General features: G+C 44.9%; 2 protein-coding genes across 3 annotated transcripts; both read left to right on the top strand.

The window, feature by feature from the left end:
• kpna4 (karyopherin alpha 4 (importin alpha 3)) lies at positions 1-14,798 on the top strand. The gene is made up of 17 exons (XM_020503096.2): positions 1-389; positions 2,588-2,632; positions 2,975-3,064; positions 3,513-3,542; positions 3,627-3,679; positions 4,018-4,113; positions 4,425-4,510; positions 4,698-4,784; positions 4,917-5,086; positions 9,080-9,124; positions 9,299-9,430; positions 10,874-11,002; positions 11,711-11,815; positions 11,930-12,001; positions 12,124-12,286; positions 12,422-12,516; positions 12,624-14,798. Exons 1-17 carry the CDS (start codon positions 321-323, stop codon positions 12,720-12,722), a joined length of 1,566 nt encoding a protein of 521 aa, XP_020358685.1. The 5' UTR covers positions 1-320; the 3' UTR covers positions 12,723-14,798.
• Positions 14,799-15,188: 390 nt separating this feature from the next.
• trim59 (tripartite motif containing 59) lies at positions 15,189-19,260 on the top strand. 2 transcript variants are annotated; one of them, XM_020503724.2, is made up of 5 exons: positions 15,189-15,280; positions 17,219-17,547; positions 17,668-17,889; positions 17,974-18,183; positions 18,268-19,260. In XM_020503724.2, exons 2-5 carry the CDS (start codon positions 17,236-17,238, stop codon positions 18,877-18,879), a joined length of 1,356 nt encoding a protein of 451 aa, XP_020359313.1. In that variant the 5' UTR covers positions 15,189-15,280; positions 17,219-17,235; the 3' UTR covers positions 18,880-19,260. The 2 variants fall into 2 exon arrangements, with proteins under 2 accessions (XP_020359313.1, XP_020359312.1); XM_020503723.2 differs by having other exon boundaries at positions 15,190-15,292.
• The last annotated feature ends 414 nt before the right edge of the window (positions 19,261-19,674 follow it).

Here is a 19,674-nt window from a genome sequence, read left to right as displayed (position 1 = left end):
GCCTACTAACACGTTACCAAAATGCACTGATTGACAGATCATAAAAGTGTGGGGGTCTGAACTAGCTGCGAACCACAGAGCGACCTCGTGAGGAATAATAACCTATTTCGCGAGACCAACGAGTGAGCAATAACGGGAATTCCCCGCCCTTCCACCCAGAGCGAGGCTGTGTCTCTACCACCGGCATTCCCAGTATGCACCGCGGACAGACCAACAAAAAATAGTCCGGTAACTGAAAGGCCTGAGAAAAATAACTCGAAAGGAGTAGCGGCTAGAAGATTCATTTCAAACCTTGTTAAAACATAGCTAAGATTGCTAACATGTCTGACAACGAGAAACTAGACAACCAGCGACTGAAGAATTTCAAGAACAAGGGTCGCGACTTGGAGGTGAAGTATCTGATTCCGTCGAGGGGTCCCTTTTCATATGCGCTATTTTGGGGCTGCGCTGTGTGACGTCGTTCGTAATTTTCATGGTCTGGAACTTTGCACCCAGACCAAACCAGGCCTTATCTGATCGTCAAATAGACCAAGGCCTTTCTATCAATCCATCCGATTTTCTGAACCAGAATAAAAGTAATCCACAGCACGTGAAACGACTCCCAGTTCCATCTAAACTGAACTGGTAGCTAGCTAGTCTACAGGCCGTGATAGCAATGGTACACTAACAAACACGCTGTTCTAGCTAGCTATATTTGCTATTCGACAGTCATCTGAAATGTAGTTAGGTAGCTGTCTCAGACAACCCATCCAGTTTGGAGTTGACATAGTTAACCACATGTTTTCGAGGGGATAATGTGGTTCTCTAAACGAGATTCGTATCCCCTTCGAACGACTGCGCTAGTCAGCCACCTCCGTGGTTTGGATTAGCTAACGTTAGCTAGCTAAGTATGTAGTTAGCTAGCCAGCTATAATGTACCACTCCTCCCCGGCTACAGCTTGCTAGATATGTAATGTAGTTAGCTAGCCAACCAATTTACACGCAATTATCAGATGGTATATATCATTGTAGCCCGCAAGATTTTAAAACTGGTACCGTTGGCTAGCTAACTAATGACCTCAAATAAAAAAATTACGCAGTAAAAAAACTCAACTATACTAGCTAACGATAGCTAGCTAAGTTGATCTAGCTAACGTTAGCCACCCAACTGAGTTTGTCAATTTAACTTTAGCTTCGTAGTTAGTTGTTACAAGTTGCAAATTTAATGGTAAATGTTAGCCGCTTACTAGTTGGCAGCTTCTTTAACTACAAATATTGAATTATGTTTAGTTAGCCAGTACCCGCTGTTGGTAGCTAGCTAGGTTACTAGCTAACCTGCTAGCGTAGCTCATCAAAACAATGGCGGAATGTAGCTGGTCAGGGTCCCTTTGCAGGCCTTGGCAGACCCATAACGAAAGTTATAGCCATTGTGAGGTAGACGTTAACATTACATTATACTAATCAGTGTTTACCCTAGCTTTGGAACACAACATCGGGGGGCTGTGTTTGGTTGGACTCCCAGAGTTGTGAATCCTTCTGATGGGTGGCGACGGAAAATAAACCTAACACAATATGTAGAGTTCCTAGAGATTATACACATGCCTTTATTGGCAGGAAACGTTTTTTTGGGGGGTGAAGCCCGCTATATTGTGGTAGGGTTATTTTACATCAGAATGATGCACAACTCGGGGAGTCCAACCAATATACAGACTCCCGATGTTGTCCCAAAGCTATTTCCCCCCCAGACCGTTCCGGACTTCTTCAACTTAACTACATTTTCAGTTCAAACTAGTGGAAGCTAAATTATTATAGGCAGCCGGAACAGATGATAGAGGAACACGTATCATTCTGCATCATTCTGACTAGCTAGTATTATGTTTCAGCTAGATGAGAAGAAGTGCCTGCCTCTTTTTAACGATGTAATATGGCTAGTCAATGTCAGGGGCCTTGTTTGCAGTGTAAACAAGAATATTGCTTGCATAACAACTAACATGCATAACTAGGCTATATTGCACCACCACATGATGATAGAAGTGCTGATCATATTTGAGTGATGCACTGTCTGCCACTTCACTGTGGAGTGGGAGTATAAGAAGGAAATGGGTATGGCCCTTCTAGGCAGAAAGAAGAATTTAACTTTGTACTTTCACTATATCATCAAATTATGACAAATGGCCAAAGGCCAGTATTTTATGACAGCAAATTACTTAATTTGTCCTTATAAGAAATGTAATGTCTGTCAATCAGGTGCTTGAAAATGGTCCCTCGTATTACCACCCATTATTAACATGAGCCCTTACATACAAAACACCAGTAGTTGAGATCTGTGTTAAGTCAGTCTATGTAAATGAGGTCCGTGTTGTGTGAGCTGGTGATTTCAAGCAGTGGTATGGCAGGCTTGTTCTATCACTGTGCCATCAAAGCTGTGGATGAACAATCTGACTGAACAGCTCTCACAAATACACATGATGCCGTCATCTTATCATATTGGGAGGATAAACATCTCATTTATGTTTTGCGTGTGGATCGTGGAAGTATCAACAAATAATCTGGCATACATACAGTGTATATTTGTGCTAGGCTAATGTATGGGTTTTCTCCGCTATAGACGATGAGAAGACAGAGGACAGAGGTGGTGGTGGAACTCCGCAAGGTAATTGTTCAACTTCTTTCCTTTAGTCTATGTCAGACGAGATACAAATGCATTTCAATCAGGGTATCAAAGATGAGTTTAAAGGGATACTTCGGGATTTTGGCAATAAGGCCCTTTATCTACTTACCCAGAGTCAGATGAACTTGTGGGGACCATTTTTATTTCTGTCCTGTCTGATGGTAGTTTGAAGCCAATGCTAAGTAGTGTTAGCGCAATGATTGGAAGTCTATGGGTATCTGCTAACATCTCGAAGTATCCCTTTAAATGCTTGTTTAATAGTTGAGCCTGTTGTCATGCTGATGCATGTACATTAAGACCGCTTTCTTGCCCTGCTCTCTGCAGAACAAAAGGGACGAACACCTGCTGAAGAGGCGAAACGTGCCCCACGAGGACACCTGCGAAGACTCTGATGCCGACGGAGACTTCAGATCGGTACGTTCTGATTGGCCCTCTGTCATTTTCCTCAGTGATCCTCCAGAGAGCATGGCTTTCTTTCCTTCCTTGAAGTAGTCACTGGTGTGATAGTGATTAACAGGTGATTTAGATATATGGTGAAGACCGAGTTCCTAGAACTGTTAGCTAAAAAGATATCCACATGCAATCCAAAACAAATGGGAGGGGACCTCTTGTTGCAATAAAATAGGAGGACTATTAACTGTACTGTATTCTTTTATGGTATTTTTTTTTTTAGGATTTGTAATGTACAATGTTTGGCCCGTGTTGACATTCCTCTCGGACTGATTAGTGTCTCCAGGCACTGCCTGACTAATCACCCTGAGGTGTGTCCACAATGCAAACAAACCATTCCGTTTCCCCTTGCCGTGTTTGACACAGGCAAAATAAATTGTTCCCTTACCAAGTACCTCCTTTTATCTTGCAGCAAAACACTTCTCTTGAAGCAATAGTACAAGTAAGTGCACTTCCAATTTTGAAACATTTCTTAGACATGGATTTGCTTCCACAGTATGTGATTCCCTGTGTGCTGTTGTTGCAGAATGCCACAAGTGATAACCAGGGAGTTCAGCTGAGTGCCGTGCAGGCTGCAAGGTAGGAACTCTATCCTCCTACACCCGGCTCTGCTGGTTGCCATGGTGATTCACACTCAAACATGGTTCCAAAACCAATCTCTAGAATGTTGTGGCGTGGCATGTTCTGGAGCATAGCCTTCAAATTATTTCATGGCTTCCGGCGAACATGCTAGACTTAGTTCTGTGGCATTGTCGCTGGTCTTGTGTAATCATTGTGAGATTGCGTTGTCATGCCTGGAGTCAACAGCACCGGTGTTGTGCAACAACTCAGATGTTTACATTTCACATTCCTTTTATTTTATGTTTAGCTGTGTCTTAAGTGCAAATGTGTGAATAATGGACATTTTCACCCTGCAGGAAGCTGTTGTCTAGTGACCGTAACCCTCCCATAGATGACCTGATCAAGTCAGGCATTCTCCCCATTCTGGTGCACTGTCTGGACAGAGATGACAAGTAAGCAGGGCTTTACTTTGTGTTATAATTACTCTGTGTGTTATATAATAGAAGTGGTTGTGACCTAAGCAGTGCTGCAGTGAATGTAAGCTAAGCGTCACTCCACTGAGATTGGATCTCTTTGGATGATGAAAGTATGTTGCAATGCAAATGTTTTCATAAACAGATATGAGGATTGTCAGAACCACTGACGGATGGAATAAGAACCCTTTCCATCGCACTCATTTTCCCCCTCTCTCTATCCCTCCCCTCTCTCCACCCTTTCTCTTTCTACCTCCTCCATCTCATTTCACATCTGCCTCTGTCTCCAGTCCATCTCTACAGTTTGAAGCTGCCTGGGCTTTGACCAACATTGCATCAGGAACCTCAGAGCAGACCCAGGCAGTGGTCCAGTCCAGTAAGTACCAGCTTACAATATCAGTGCCACCACTGCCAGAACATTCTGGGGGCTAAGTGGGATTTTCTATCATCATGCCTACCAGATGTTGGATTTGTAGTTTGTGCCCCTGAATGACAGATTATTTGTAGTCTTTGGTGATGGAGTTAGCTATTAAATATTAATTACAGCATTTCTTCTCCTGCAGATGCTGTGCCACTGTTCCTGAGGCTGCTGCACTCTCCTCACCAGAATGTGTGTGAGCAGGCGGTCTGGGCCCTGGGAAACATCATAGGTGAGTCTGGATCCTTCTCTGTGTGTCTGGGACCCTCTAACAATAGCGGCTGATTGTGGGAATGGCTCAGGGATTCTCTGTTTGTCTCAAGGCATCATCGGTGAGAGTTTCACAAACAATCTCTGTTCCTAGGCGACGGCCCCCAGTGCAGGGACTATGTGATCAGTCTGGGCGTGGTGAAGCCCCTGCTCTCCTTCATCAGCCCCTCTATCCCCATCACCTTCCTCCGTAACGTCACCTGGGTCATGGTCAACCTCTGCCGCCACAAGGACCCACCGCCACCCATGGAGACCATCCAGGAGGTAAGAGAACTTTCTCATCCTTCAGTCTCTTGACTGTTGATCAACTCATGATGATGATTATTTGTTTTTAGTTGTTGCCTTACATCCCTTTGCGATTTCTTTATATAATGAATTACGCTATATAAGTTGAATGAATAAAGTTGTGTAATTATTAAAGGTAGACTCAGCAACATGCTGAGAAATTTATGAAAGAACGAGATTATGCTCTAAAAATAGCCCTAAGATCCAAATTAGAGCATTAGAGGTAGGTTTACCATGTTGAGAAATAAGGTGATGAAAGAAATCAGACAGGCCAAGGCAAACTTTTTTTATTAACATAATTGGTGAAGCAAAGGGAAATTCTAAACTGATCTTGGAGAATCTAAAAAGGTTAATGGAAAAACCAGAGTAACACTGCAAAAAGACTAGAAATCATGGTGTATAACAATCTAACGCAGGATGCAGTCGACATAGCAATATCCTTCAATTCCTACTTTATTGACTCTGTCAGGATACTGACACAGAACCTCTTCACTGGTTTCTTGGGCTCAGTGCTAGTGAATGACGCTCAACCTGCCTTCATCATAAGGGAGGTTACTGAGTCAAAGGTGAACAAGGTGATTAGCTCACTAAAGAACTCTAAAGCCAAATATGTGTTTTGGTTGGACTCCACCTTTCTTAAAAACTACAAAGAGTCACTCATTGGCCCAAATTACTGAGGTCACCAACACATTTATTGGTCTCAGGGTGTTTCCAAGCGTATGGAAGTCAGCCATAATAACCGCCATCTTTAAATTGGGTGACCCTGCTGACGTGAGTAACTACAGGCCCATTAGTATACTACCTGTGCTGTCAAAGTGTGTAGCAGAACAACTGATTGCCCACCTCAACAACAGCCCCTTCACATTACACTCTTTGCAGTTTGGCTTCAGAGCTAAACACTCCACAGAAACGGCCAACTGCTTTCTTCTGTAAAATGTGAAGTCCAAGATGGACAAAGGGGGCGTTGTTGGGGCTGTGTTTCTGGACCTAAGGAAGGCTTTTGATATGGTTAACCATGAGATTCTCATCACAAAATTATCCAAGTTCAACTTTTCCCCCCGATGCCTTGAGATGGATGAAATCATACCTTGAAGGCAGAACTCAGTGTGTCAGAGTGAGCAATGAGCTGTCGCCCACTCTTAGCTATGATGTGGGTGTGCCACAAGGGTCCATACTGGGGCACCTCCTGCTCAGCCTGTACATTAATGATCTGCCTTCGGTCTGTACTGGGTCTGAAGTTCAAATGTATGCAGATGATACAGTGATATATGTGCATGCAAAGAGCAAACAACAAGCTGCACAAGAACTCACTACTGTAATGGTCCAGGTTACAAAGTGGCTCAGTGACTCGTGTTTGCATCTCAATGTGAAAAAAACTGTTTGCATGTTCTTCACAAATAGGGTCACCCAATTTAAAGATGGCGGTTATTATGGCTGACTTCCATACGCTTGGATGCTGTCCGGTCCTCTGGCAGTCTCTATGGGGGTGCCACAGGGTTCAATTCTCGGGCCGACTCTTTTCTCTGTGTATATCAATGATGTTGCTCTTGCTGCGGGCGATTCCCTGATCCACCTCTACGCAGACGACACCATTCTATATACTTTCGGCCCGTCTTTGGACACTGTGCTATCTAACCTCCAAACAAGCTTCAATGCCATACAACACTCCTTCCGTGGCCTCCAACTGCTCTTAAACGCTAGTAAGACCAAATGCATGCTTTTCAACCGGTCGCTGCCTGCACCTGCATGCCCGACTAGCATCACCACCCTGGATGGTTCCGACCTAGAATATGTGGACGTCTATAAGTACCTAGGTGTCTGGCTAGACTGCAAACTCTCCTTCCAGACTCATATCAAACATCTCCAATCGAAAATCAAATCAAGAGTCGGCTTTCTATTCCGCAACAAAGCCTCCTTCACTCAAGCCGCCAAGCTTACCCTAGTAAAACTGACTATCCTACCGATCCTCGACTTCGGCGATGTCATCTACAAAATGGCTTCCAACACTACTCAGCAAACTGGATGCAGTCTATCACAGTGCCATCCGTTTTGTCACTAAAGCACCTTATACTACCCACCACTGCGACTTGTATGCTCTAGTCGGCTGGCCCTCGCTACATATTCGTCGCCAGACCCACTGGCTCCAGGTCATCTACAAGTCTATGCTAGGTAAAGCTCCGCCTTATCTCAGCTCACTGGTCACGATGGCAACACCCATCCGTAGCACGCGCTCCAGCAGGTGTATCTCACTGATCATCCCTAAAGCCAACACCTCATTTGGCCGCCTTTCGTTCCAGTACTCTGCTGCCTGTGACTGGAACGAATTGCAAAAATCGCTGAAGTTGGAGACTTTTATCTCCCTCACCAACTTCAAACATCAGCTATCTGAGCAGCTAACCGATCGCTGCAGCTGTACATAGTCTATTGGTAAATAGCCCACCCTTTTCACCTACCTCATCCCCGTACTGTTTCTATTTATTTACTTTTCTGCTCTTCTGCACACCAATATCTCTACCTGTACATGACCATCTGATCTTTTATCACTCCAGTGTTAATCTGCAAAATTGTAATTATTTGCCTACCTCCTCATGCCTTTTGCACACATTGTATATAGACCCCCCCTTCGTTTTCTACTGTGTTATTGACTTGTTAATTGTTTACTCCATGTGTAACTCTTTGTTGTATGCTCACACTGCTATGCTTTATCTTGGCCAGGTCGCAGTTGCAAATGAGAACTTGTTCTCAACTAGCCTACCTGGTTAAATAAAGGTGAAATAAAAAAAATAAAAAAAAGATGCTACTGAGCCAGATGTCTATGTGTCAGGGGAGAAGCTCCAGGTGGTATCTGATTTTAAGTACCTTGGCATCATACTTGATTCCAACCTCTCTTTTAAAAAGCATGTGAAAAAGGTCATTCAAATAACCAAATTCAACCTAGCTAATTTCCGATTTATATGAAATTGTTTGACTACAGGAGGTATCAAAACTGTACTTCAAATGTATGATACTCTCCCACTTAACATACTGCTTGACTAGTTGGGCCCAAGCTTGCTGTACAACATTTAAACCTATTCAGTCTGTCTACAAACAGGCTCTCAAAGTGCTTGATAGGAAGCCCAATAGCCATCACTGTTACATCCTCAGAAAGCATGAGCTCCTGAGTTGGGAAAATCTTGTGCAATACACCGATGCATGTCTTGTATTCAAGATCCTAAATGGCCTGGCTCCCCCTCCACTCAGTATTTTTGTTAAACAGAAAACCCAAACATATGGCAGCAGATCCACAAGGTCTGCCATGAGGTGCCTGTATAGTTCCCTTAAGGAAAAGCACCTTTAGTAAATCTGCTTTCTCTATGAGAGCTTCCCATGTCTGGAATACACTGCCATCAGACACACACAACTGCACCACCTATCACACTTACACAAAATGCTTGAAGACATGGCTAAAGGTCAATCAGATTTGTGATCATAATCCCTAGCTGTGTGTTGCCGCTTTCCATGTTGTCTGTAGCTTGTGAGGTGTGGAAACACTTTGTTGCTTTTATGAATTTTGTTTTGCTGCTTTTTTGTTCTATGTTGCTCTGGCTGTATGCTATGTCTTGCTTGTCCTATGTTGCTCTGCGTGTGCTCACTGCTCAATGATAGTCTGTATTGTAATTGTTTTTAATAACCTGCCCTTGAAAATTAGCCGGCTGGCTAAAACCGTCACTTTTACTGAAACGTTGATTAATGTGCACTGTCCCTGTAAAAATAAAATTACCTCAAACTCCGATGCAGAAAGGTAACAGCATAGGTCAATTTCCGCAACAACTCAGCTCGACTTTTTCTCAGCCCCCCCCCCCCCCACCAAATGGCTGTTTAAACATAAATATTGTCCATTTGACACATCTCCAGTGGGAATATCCTATTCCTGTCATTTTGTTGGCATCTCTCTCACTGACTCTCTTGCTCTCTCCCTATTTTCTCCCTCAGATTCTTCCAGCTCTCTGTGTGCTGATCCACCACACTGATGTTAATGTGAGTTCCTCAATCACTGATTGTATTCAGAAAGACAACCCGATTTAGTAAAAGTTTACATTGATTTGCCCCTTTTTAATAACCACAAGCAGATATGAATGCATGATCTGTATGTTGATGAATTAGTGAATGTTTTGTTTTTGGACCTGTGACCCTGTGTGTTGACCCCTGTAGATCCTGGTGGACACGGTGTGGGCTCTGTCCTACCTGACAGACGCGGGCAACGAGCAGATTCAGATGGTCATCGACTCAGGCATTGTGCCCAACCTAGTGCCCCTGCTTAGCCACCAGGAGGTCAAAGTCCAGGTACGGAGACACAGAGATGCCTGTGGAGAAACAGATCTAGGATCAGCTTAGCCCCCCAAGTCTCATCTTCAACGAGAACTGTCCGTAGATCACCGTCTAGGATCAGCTCCATTCAACTCAGTGGGGCTCAGGAAGACAGACGCCAACCAAATGGAATGGTTGCTTTTGTAAGGAATGAGCCGTGCCAGACCATAGCTGTGTTTGCAGATGTGATTGAATCAGATAGGTGTGTAAGCAATATGGCGGTGACTTCTCTATGCTCATTAGAAGGATAGGTAGAGCCATCACCACATCACTTACCCATATCAGTTACCTTCAGGTCTGCAAACACTGAAGGGGGTGGGGCAGGGGGTTGTTTTCAGTCAGGTACTTGAAGACCTGTGCACTGCGGTGGTTAGGGTTTGGAGAAGAGCTCTTGTCCTGAGCTGCAGTGTTTTGATCTGAGATGGGTTCCTGTCTGGCCGGGTGGGTCCGTTGGGCGTCTGTAAGTCAGTTACTAGGGTTCTTTATGAGTAGTGAGTGATCCTAGGGTGGCAACACATATATTCTAAGTGATTTCAATGGGTCTTTCTCCATTCTGATTGTTTTATACTGTTCAATTCAACATCATTTCAGCATTTTCTGTATTACCTGCACTCATAATTTCCACGCTGCCAAGTAGGGCTGCACAATATGGGCAAACAATCTAGGCCTTATTTTTAACCAAATGTTGCAATTGTGATTTGACTTTCGATTTAGAGAAAGTTGGAATCGTGGAAATAGATTATTCTAATTAGAATATTAATAGTGGGCACTATAAATACAGTATTTGACGTGACATCGAATTAAATTGCCAGGGAGGAGTTATTATGACAGGGTAGGACCCAAAGTGTTTTGTTTCCTAGGGGACCCTATAATCTTTAGCTATGTTGAATGTTTTCGCTTAGTGTCTTCATGCTTTGCGTATTCCTTCTTAATTTAGAAGATACTGTTGCACAAACATGATGATTTAAGTCTACTCAGTCACTGGTAATGTCAGGCTGTATAGCTAATTACGTTTGCTCTGACTCAACTTTTTGGAAAGTGGCGCCAATTGGGATGACTCAAATAGCGAAGTAAACTATAAAAATGGACGTTAAACACGGCGTATCACATTAAACAAACAAAACATTTAAATATCGTGAAAACCCAAACCAGTCCGTGCATCAATACCAGTATATTGTAAAATGTGGTATACCGCCCAGCCCTAGCTGACCCTAGGGATCATACTGCTCAGGACTTGAATGGGTCTTACTCCTGGCCCTGATGCCTTGTCTGGTGGTCACTGTGCTAATATTCATACTCTAAACATTCTTTGGGTGGTGGTTGGTTTGCTTACTTTAGTTAGTTGCATGAATGTTTGTTGATGCTTGGAGTTGTTTGTATTGACTGCTATGTGGAACTTGATTGTGTGTTTCTCTCTAGACTGCTGCACTGCGGGCGGTGGGCAACATAGTGACTGGAACAGATGAACAGACCCAGGTGGTGCTCAACTGTGACGCCCTGGGACACTTCCCCTCTCTCCTTACACACCCCAAGGAGAAGATCAATAAGGTAACAAACACACCATAATACATACACTCTGCACCGCTTCACCTTGCCACAGCACAGCAGCTGTGTCAGTGTGACTGATCATGCTAGAAGTGATGAAATCAGAGACCTGGTGCTAGTGTGAATGCTATATGAATGACAGTGAATGGGGATATAACTATTAGTTAGGTACTCGCATCATGGAAGAGCCGGATCAAGGAGACTTCAAGAAGCTGATGGAAATTGCAGAGTTTGAGTAGATTTTGGGGTGGTCTGGGACGGTGGGTAGAGTGTGAGATGTGAGTGCGTTTGTGTGTGTAGTGTTTGTGGGTGAAGGGTAGTGGGTGCAGAAGACCCATGGGTCTCTGCTGATATCGGAGTGCATCTGAGGCCTGTCACTCAAACAGAGGCCCCTCCCTCCGTGACTGAGCCAATGATTAGGGCCTCACGACCGCCCCTACCCTGTCCCCAGCACCCCATCTCGACCAGGGGCCACAGCTCTGAGCCGGCCCCTGGAGTCTGATCTAGCTCAGTCCACACACCTTTGAATTCCATGTGTGAACTCACCATTTCTGCAGTCCTCCTGACACGCATGCATACACTCTAGCGCACACACTGACTGCTTATTCAGTCTCTGTAAGCCCTGTCTCTCGCACACTAGTAATCACACTGGAGTTGTGAGTAGAAGGAGTAGTCACACTGAGTGCTGCTGTTTCTTCTCCCATCCTGCAGGAGGCAGTGTGGTTCCTGTCCAACATCACAGCAGGCAACCAGCAGCAGGTGCAGGCTGTCATTGATGCCAACCTGGTACCCATGATCATCCACCTTCTGGACAAGGTCTGTTTTATCACTTTCACTGCTTCATTCATCTCTTCATCAGAGCTTTCTCTCGCAAAAAATGAAGCAGTGATGACTCATATTGGGGAAATATTCATTCAATTGTTTTTGCAGGGAGACTTTGGAACACAGAAAGAAGCAGCCTGGGCCATCAGCAATCTGACAATTAGCGGGAGGAAGGACCAGGTGAGCTCAACTGAGGCCTACCCACTTTACCACATACCTCACCTGACATCCATACACTCGAATAATAATATATAATGTATTTTGTAAAGCCCCAAGCTGACCCTTCTCCTCCGGTCCTGTAGGTGGCATACCTGATCCAGCAGCAGGTGATCCCTCCCTTCTGTAACCTGCTGACAGTGAAGGATGCTCAGGTGGTGCAGGTGGTCCTGGACGGCCTCAGCAACATCCTCAAGATGGCTGACGACGAGGCCGAGACCATCGCCAACCTCATCGAGGAGTGTGGAGGTCAGAGCCCAGCCCACTCAGTTACCCCTCAAGCGTCATTGTTCCTCCCAACTGTTTATGTTGAAGTATAGTGTTTGTATCTCCGTGGCTGTGTAGATTTGACTGCTTGAACCATCTCTCTTCCCTGCCCCTCAGGTCTGGAGAAGGTGGAGCAGCTCCAGAATCATGAGAATGAAGACATCTATAAACTGGCCTATGAAATTATTGATCAGTTCTTCTCATCTGATGATGTAAGTCAGAGCTCTAATATGGCCATGTCTTGGTTGGGGAAGGTACTGCATACTACATTGTGGGGGATGTCTTATTGGTATGGATTGAGTTATTGTCTCATGTTCAGATTGATGAAGACTCCAGCCTGGTTCCGGAGGCGATCCAGGGGGGAACATACGGCTTCAATTCCTCCACCAACGTGCCAACAGAGGGGTTCCAGTTCTAGAAGGCATCTCAGGAGTCTGGAGTTTTGTTTGCGATGCAGCACTCTGTTCAACATAAAACAAATTAGGAGAGAAAGAGAGCGAAAGAGTGTGAGAGAAATTAGATCCATTGTGCTTGGCTCGTGGGATCCGTGGCTGCATCTTATCTGAGAGAAAATGTGTTGATTTCGTTTGGCATTCCAGGGGAACCAGCCCAAATGAAGTTTGAGATGGCGAGTGGGTGTGAGTGAGTGGCTACATGTTGCAAAAAACAAACATCTACATCGAATGCGTTGAGACGCCAAGTAACTTCCATGTTATTGGAGCTGTCGAAAAAAAACGGAAAACTACTACAATGACGACAAAAACGCGATGTCAGCCCGGGGAGAATCAAATACTTCAAAATCAAGACATTGAGGCAACAAACACAAAAGGAAAACCAACAAAACAAGCGTAAGATGAACCATATGACAATTCTGCGGTCCTCCGACCGGAGGGGGCGCCACCTCCTGTGCGCCCATCCCCCAATCGGCCACGCCATCAGACGTGTGTGTGAATGGACCCATTGTGTATGAATGTCTGGACTCAGTGCTGAGGAGCCAGGTTCATCTCCTCCAACCAGAGGCCCTCGATGGGGCATCTCCCCCCCCCCCCCCCCGCGGCGGTGGGCAGGGCTAGAGTCCAGCGGGCGTGTGCAAGAGAATGGACGAGTGCCGTGTGTGCGTGTCTGGAGTGTGCAAGAAGACTGGATGTGAACGCATGCAGAGAGAAACAAAATACATACAACATAAGAGTAACAAAACCGAGAAGCGCAAACGAAGGAAAATACGAGAAGAAATTCTGCCTTCTAATGAGGCAGATACAAATCCCTGAAAGGAAGAACTTTGGAAATGAAAAAACATGTAATCACAAGGGTTTTGTTGTTTTTAATTTGTATTAATTGACACTGGACACCGCTAGGTGGAGCAGCGGGTGCATTGTAGTAAGATGCATTTGGTGGCTTTTCTTTTTGCATCCAGTGTGTACTTTTTTTATTTTCTGCTTTTACTTTCATTGCTTATGTGAGGTGATTAATAAGGATCATAATTCCACCTCCCCACATTAACCATACCTTTGCACCAGATCTGGGTTTGATGCTGTGAAATTCTGACATCATCATTATTGTCAACCAAATGACTTGTGTACTCCCCTAGCATGATTTAATGTTTTTTCTTTCTCTTGATGCAAAAATCACTGCTTTTGCGGTATTGTTGCCATAGCTTTGACTTATCACAAGGGGAAATTAAAAATTGCCATTTTATGTAACTTTGATTCATAACCTTTGCATGTACTAAGCTATAGCACAGTTCATTTGAGGGGTTTTTAGTTTCTTTAGGCTGTGTACACAGTGTAATTATTATTTTTTTTTTAACTGTGCTGTTTAAATGTTACCTGTCTCCCCCTACTGACTTAAGTTTCTGATTTGAAGATAAATCTGAACAGTTTTGCACATGTACTGCAGAGTGAGGGGCCTGAAGTGGTTCAAAAGGTGTGGTTAGACTCATCAGACCTGCTAACACCTTCAACGATATGCATCATCCAACCACAAGCTTTGTTTTATATTCAGTAGTAGCCATAATCAACTCACGTTGAGACATTTTTAGGGAATTTGGAGGAAAACATTTATTTTTATTTTTTAGTAGGGGAAATAATTATTCTGCCTGAGGCACCCCTGAATTGGGGAAAGGTAAGTATCGGTGATTGGACCCCCTAGCCTCGACAGGGTGGCTCAATGATACATGTTGAGCCTTATTCCTTGACTTAAGAGAACTCATGAACAAGTTTGCTGTACCTCCCAACCCCTTGCTCCTGCCCTGTTTTCCATTTAGGTACCCAATTTTCCCCCATTTTTCTTTGTGTTAATTTTTTAAAAAGACTGTAGAAATTGATTACACTTTGTGGTCATCATAACCTTCTGTTGAACATAGTTTTTTTTTTTTTTTCAGCATTCCTTGTTAGCAAATATGTGGTTTCAAAAAAATAAAAATGAAATGGTGGTTAACCTGTTGAGTTGGATCTACAGGCTAGATTGTCTTCAAGAAAATAAATAGTGAAACCCACAGGTATGGTCTGTTTTTCTTGTCTTTTAATGGTTCATGTATACTGTAGTAGGCTTATGCCTGTTGCCTCTGCAGTTTCATTGAGGATGTTCTGTCATTTGCAGCATTTCATTCTTCTTTTAATGCTGTGCTATGGTGAAAGAAGTATTGCTTTGATATGGACTTTGAAAAAAATATATAATACAAACACCAAACAATGACTACCTACATCTCATCTGCCCAGACCCGCATGCTCACGCCCCCATCCCTTTTTGTCTCCAAGCTGAGTGATGAGAAGAGAATCGTCCATCCATTGGGTGTCTCGCAACACCCCCATCGTCAGTTACTTTGTAACAGTGCACTTGATTTAAATTTGAGGCACATGATAGGAAAAAGGCTGTAAATCGCATGCGCACTGGGATAATATAGTCCGGGACCAGACCGAGGACAGGACGCGAGCAAGAGGAGGATCTTCGGCACGTATTTTCGAAGTCCGGGCATCGGTGAGCGTTTCGGTGAGCGTTTTGAAAATAAAACACACTGTACTTTGTGAAATTAAAAAGCTATGCTTTATCAATCGTGTCTATCATAAAGTTTGCAACAGTGAGTTTTTGATTTGGAAATAACAAGCGCAGTAGCCTTGCTGAAATGCAGCCCGACTAACCATCTGTCAGGCAGACTGGTATCACGGTTGTTTTCTTTCAAACGTAAACACTTCCGGCAGCATTTTTACAGTGTCTTCGGGGTTTTGTTTAAGATATTATTCATGGAAGAATTGAGTGTGCCCGAAGTCCATGTTATAGGCTATGTCTATTGTTGTACATTGTCAACAGTGCCGCACAAACAGGAAGGTAAAAAAAACACGTTTAGCCTAAATTGGGATAAATCCAAATTAATCTCAAAACACCTTTAGGCGAAATATCATTCTGGGCAGACAGCTGTCATTATCACGTTATTATTTCAGCAAGAATAGTGTCACTCCGGTGTTTGGGAGGATCACGTGAGCATCTACCTGTCTGCAATCTAACCTGAAGTGCCAGGTCTTGTACAGTTACAGTTTAGTGCAGCCTGCCACCAAAATGAGTGGGCTCTTGCAAGCCCCCACATTATCAATGTAATACATTACTAGTAGTCTTGACCTCTGGTAGGTGGAGCTGTTAGTGTTTCCAATACTTATGTTACAATTCAGGCAATTGCACTACACTAGCCAAACCGACTGTATTGTACTGTAGTTGGGCAACCTGTCCCAGGAAAACCACTCTAGTCGTTATGTAACCAGGGCTGGCTTTCAACATAAGCGGTTGCTTAGGGCCCTCTTTTTTTAGGAACTGTCTGGTTGGCAATTTACTGTTGAGAGTTAGAATAGTAGAATACACAAGGTGCATGTACGAAATGTGGTTTTGAATCCGCAGTTTAATTGTTTTGTCAGTCATTCAATAAGCCAAACAGCTAACAATTTTTAGATTAGTAAATTAGCCTAGCCAGTAATCTAAACTTGTAATAATCATTGCCGAATATTGACCGGGCACACAGGGCACATGCCCAGGGCCCCTGACCTGCAGGGAGCTCCCATTGATTTAGCTAGTCACTCTCACTCAGATATTATGGTATATGTCATGGAAAAATGTGTAGAATTGCAGGAAATTGCTTAAAACTGCAAAAATATCTCTGCCCCATTGCAAACCAAATAGAATTGCATGACATTTGTTAGAAAACTGGTCAGTTTTCTCTCAGCCCCAATGGCAAACTGTGTAGAATTGCAGGAAATGAACTTAAAAATGTAAATGTTTCTTTGCTATAAATAGGGGAGGACACTTATTTTTGCCCACTTGGTCGGGGCCTCCCAACAAAATCTTGCTTAGGACCCCCAAAAGGCTAGAGCCGGCCCTGTATATTACACTAACCATATTGCATCACCATTTGAATGAATTATTGTTCTGAAACAATTCTCATGTGGCTCTCAATGTTGTTTATCTCAGTCAACCAGCGTTATTCATTATGTGTGATGTATGCAGCAGAGCAATGTGCAAGTGGCAATAATTGTAGTGCCCTACAAACCTATACATGGGTTAGACTGAGACAGTAGAAACTGCTGATCATCCGGTCAGACTGAAATAGCTTCTAGCGGTGAGGTGGGAGTCATCCGGTGTGAAGTCGTAATCCGCTGCTGTCCAGGTTTGGAGGTACTGTTTTGGCACTCTTGTGTAAATATGCTAGAAGGCCACATAAGTATCGACCACTAAACTTTGCAGGTTGTCAGGAAGTGATTCCACCCGTGTGTAACTGTTGATGAATCATTATGATGAACTTAATACTCATCACCAGCAATTAGATTGCAAATATTAAGCCAAGTGGGTTTGGAGTCTTTGTCAGGACAAATCAAACCTTTGATCTTCACTTGATTTAGAACACTCAAGTGTTTTCCTCTCTTCCAATTACAGGCTAAACGATGCATTAAATGACAAGGGCAGCAACAAGCCAGGTACACAGAGCCTCATTGTCCCATCACCCCACCATGGATAACCTAGAAGAGGACCTGACATGTTCTGTGTGCTATTCCCTCTTTGCTGATCCTCGGGTCCTGCCCTGCTCCCACACCTTCTGTAAGTCCTGCCTGGACAACGTACTCCAAGTCTCTGCCGTCTATTCAATCTGGCGTCCGCTGCGGCTCCCACTCAAGTGCCCCAACTGCCGCAGTGTGGTAGAGCTCCCGCCAACAGGTGTTGATGCATTGCCCATAAATGTCTCCCTCCGCGCCATCATTGAGAAGGTAACCATTTGTTTAATACTTTTTGATCTTAGGGGACAGTCACAATCGGGGCATATCTTAATAGGGTACAGTATAATGAAGGGGTATATCATTTATTTTAATCCCATCGTTACCTGTCAGTTCCAGAAGGACAGCCAACCACAGCCCCCCTCCTGCCCTGAGCACCACCGACAGCCCCTCAACATCTACTGTGTCCAGGACCGCCAGCTCATCTGTGGCTTCTGCCTAACAGTGGGCCAGCACCAGGGACACCCCATCGATGACCTGCAGGCAGCCTTCATCCGGGAAAGGCAGGCACCCGCTCACCTACTGGGGAGGCTCTCAGACCACCGCTGGGCAGAGGTGATTTGTCAGTAATAATGGATTTAATGCATTTGAGCAAATGACCATTTCTGGGTAGGTAACCTAAAGTGTTATTTCCTGAAGGTGTGTGAGCTGGGGGAGCAGTTGGAGCAGGAGAAGGCCAGCTGCGAGGGCCTAGTGAGGCAGGACCGGCAGGCCGTGGAACAGTACTTCCAGGGGCTGGAGCTGGTGCTTGCCAGGAAGAAAGAGGCATTCATGGGGGCCCTGGACACCGCAAGCATGGAGGTGTCGCTGGCCTACAATCCACTCATCCAGAGGCTGAAGGAGCTGCAGGTAAGTATAGCCTGGGGTTGGGTGTTGTCATGACATCACTTCCTCAGCTTTGATTTTCTATTATGGTGCCACCCTTCCCCACAGGAGGAGCAGCTGGACTTGTTGTCTCTGGGCTCAGCTGTGGAGGATGAAGACTCCCCCCTGGTGTTCCTGGAGAAGGTGTATCTGTTCCGGGAGAGGGTGGAGGCACTGGTGAATGCCACCCTGCCCGAAGTCACATCCCTCGCTATCACCCCCCGTGCTGCTGAGTACCTGGAGCAGCACTGGGTGGGGGTGACCATCGGAGGGCTGGAGGAAGGGCCGGTGCCTCGGGTCTGCTGCTGTGCCAAGCCCACCATTCTGGAGATGGTTCTTAGGACAGAGACAGGGAGTCAACCTGGAGGCTGGGTCCATGATCTGTGGCAGCAGCTCCATCCCACTCCCCCAGTGGTGCTCCTGGGGATGCTGCTGCTGCTCCTGGCGGCAGTGTGGGTGAATCCTGTTGGCGGAGCATCTCTGGGATTCTCCTTGCTGTCCCAGCTCAGTCAGATGGTGCACGGCCTGAGTAGCGAACTGACCACCTCACTATGGGAGACAACAGGCTTCCTGTATGCACAGACAGGGGAGGTGGTGTGGAGGTACAGCTCTGCCCTCTCCACACTGGGGGAGAACACCTACCAGCAGCTGGCATCCCTCTACAAGACCCTCAGCTCCTGACTCTTCACTTCAGGAAGGACCCCAGCTCCTTGTGACATAAGGTCTTAATGTCACCTGTTACACTCCTTTGGTTGGGAATTGACACCAACTGTGCCTAGCGATTAGAACTTTCCTGATGCAGCAGGATACAGTTGACAGAAAACACAGGCGTTACTTCTGGGACTAACCCTGACCCCAGCTAAAGCTTATCACAGGAAGATACTGCCTCATGTACCAGAAAATGAAAAACCATGATATGCATTCAGAAGATTGAAAACAGTTATTTACATTTTCATTGGTTCTGGTCCCCCATGGGAATTGAATCCACAACCCTGGCATTGCAAGTGCCATGTTCTACCAACTAAGCCAGACAGGTTTGTATACACTGCTCAAAAAAATAAAGGGAACACTTAAACACAATGTAACTCCAAGTCAATCACACTTCTGTGAAATCAAACTGTCCACTTAGGAAGCAACACTGATTGACAATACATTTCACATGCTGTTGTGCAAATGGAATAGACAACAGGTGGAAATTATAGGCAATTAGCAAGACACCCCCAATAAAGGAGTGGTTCTGCAGGTGGTGACCACAGACCACTTCTCAGTTCCTATGCTTCCTGGCTGATGTTTTGGTCACTTTTGAATGCTGGCGGTGCTTTCACTCTAGTGGTAGCATGAGACGGAGTCTACAACCCACACAAGTGGCTCAGGTAGTGCAGCTCATCCAGGATGGCACATCAATGCGAGCTGTGGCAAGGTTTGCTGTGTCTGTCAGCGTAGTGTCCAGAGCATGGATGCGCTACCAGGAGACAG

Source organism: Oncorhynchus kisutch, linkage group LG15 (genome assembly GCF_002021735.2).
Source record: "Oncorhynchus kisutch isolate 150728-3 linkage group LG15, Okis_V2, whole genome shotgun sequence".
Lineage (NCBI taxonomy): Eukaryota > Metazoa > Chordata > Actinopteri > Salmoniformes > Salmonidae > Oncorhynchus > Oncorhynchus kisutch.
This window is presented reverse-complemented; position numbering and strand designations above follow the sequence as displayed.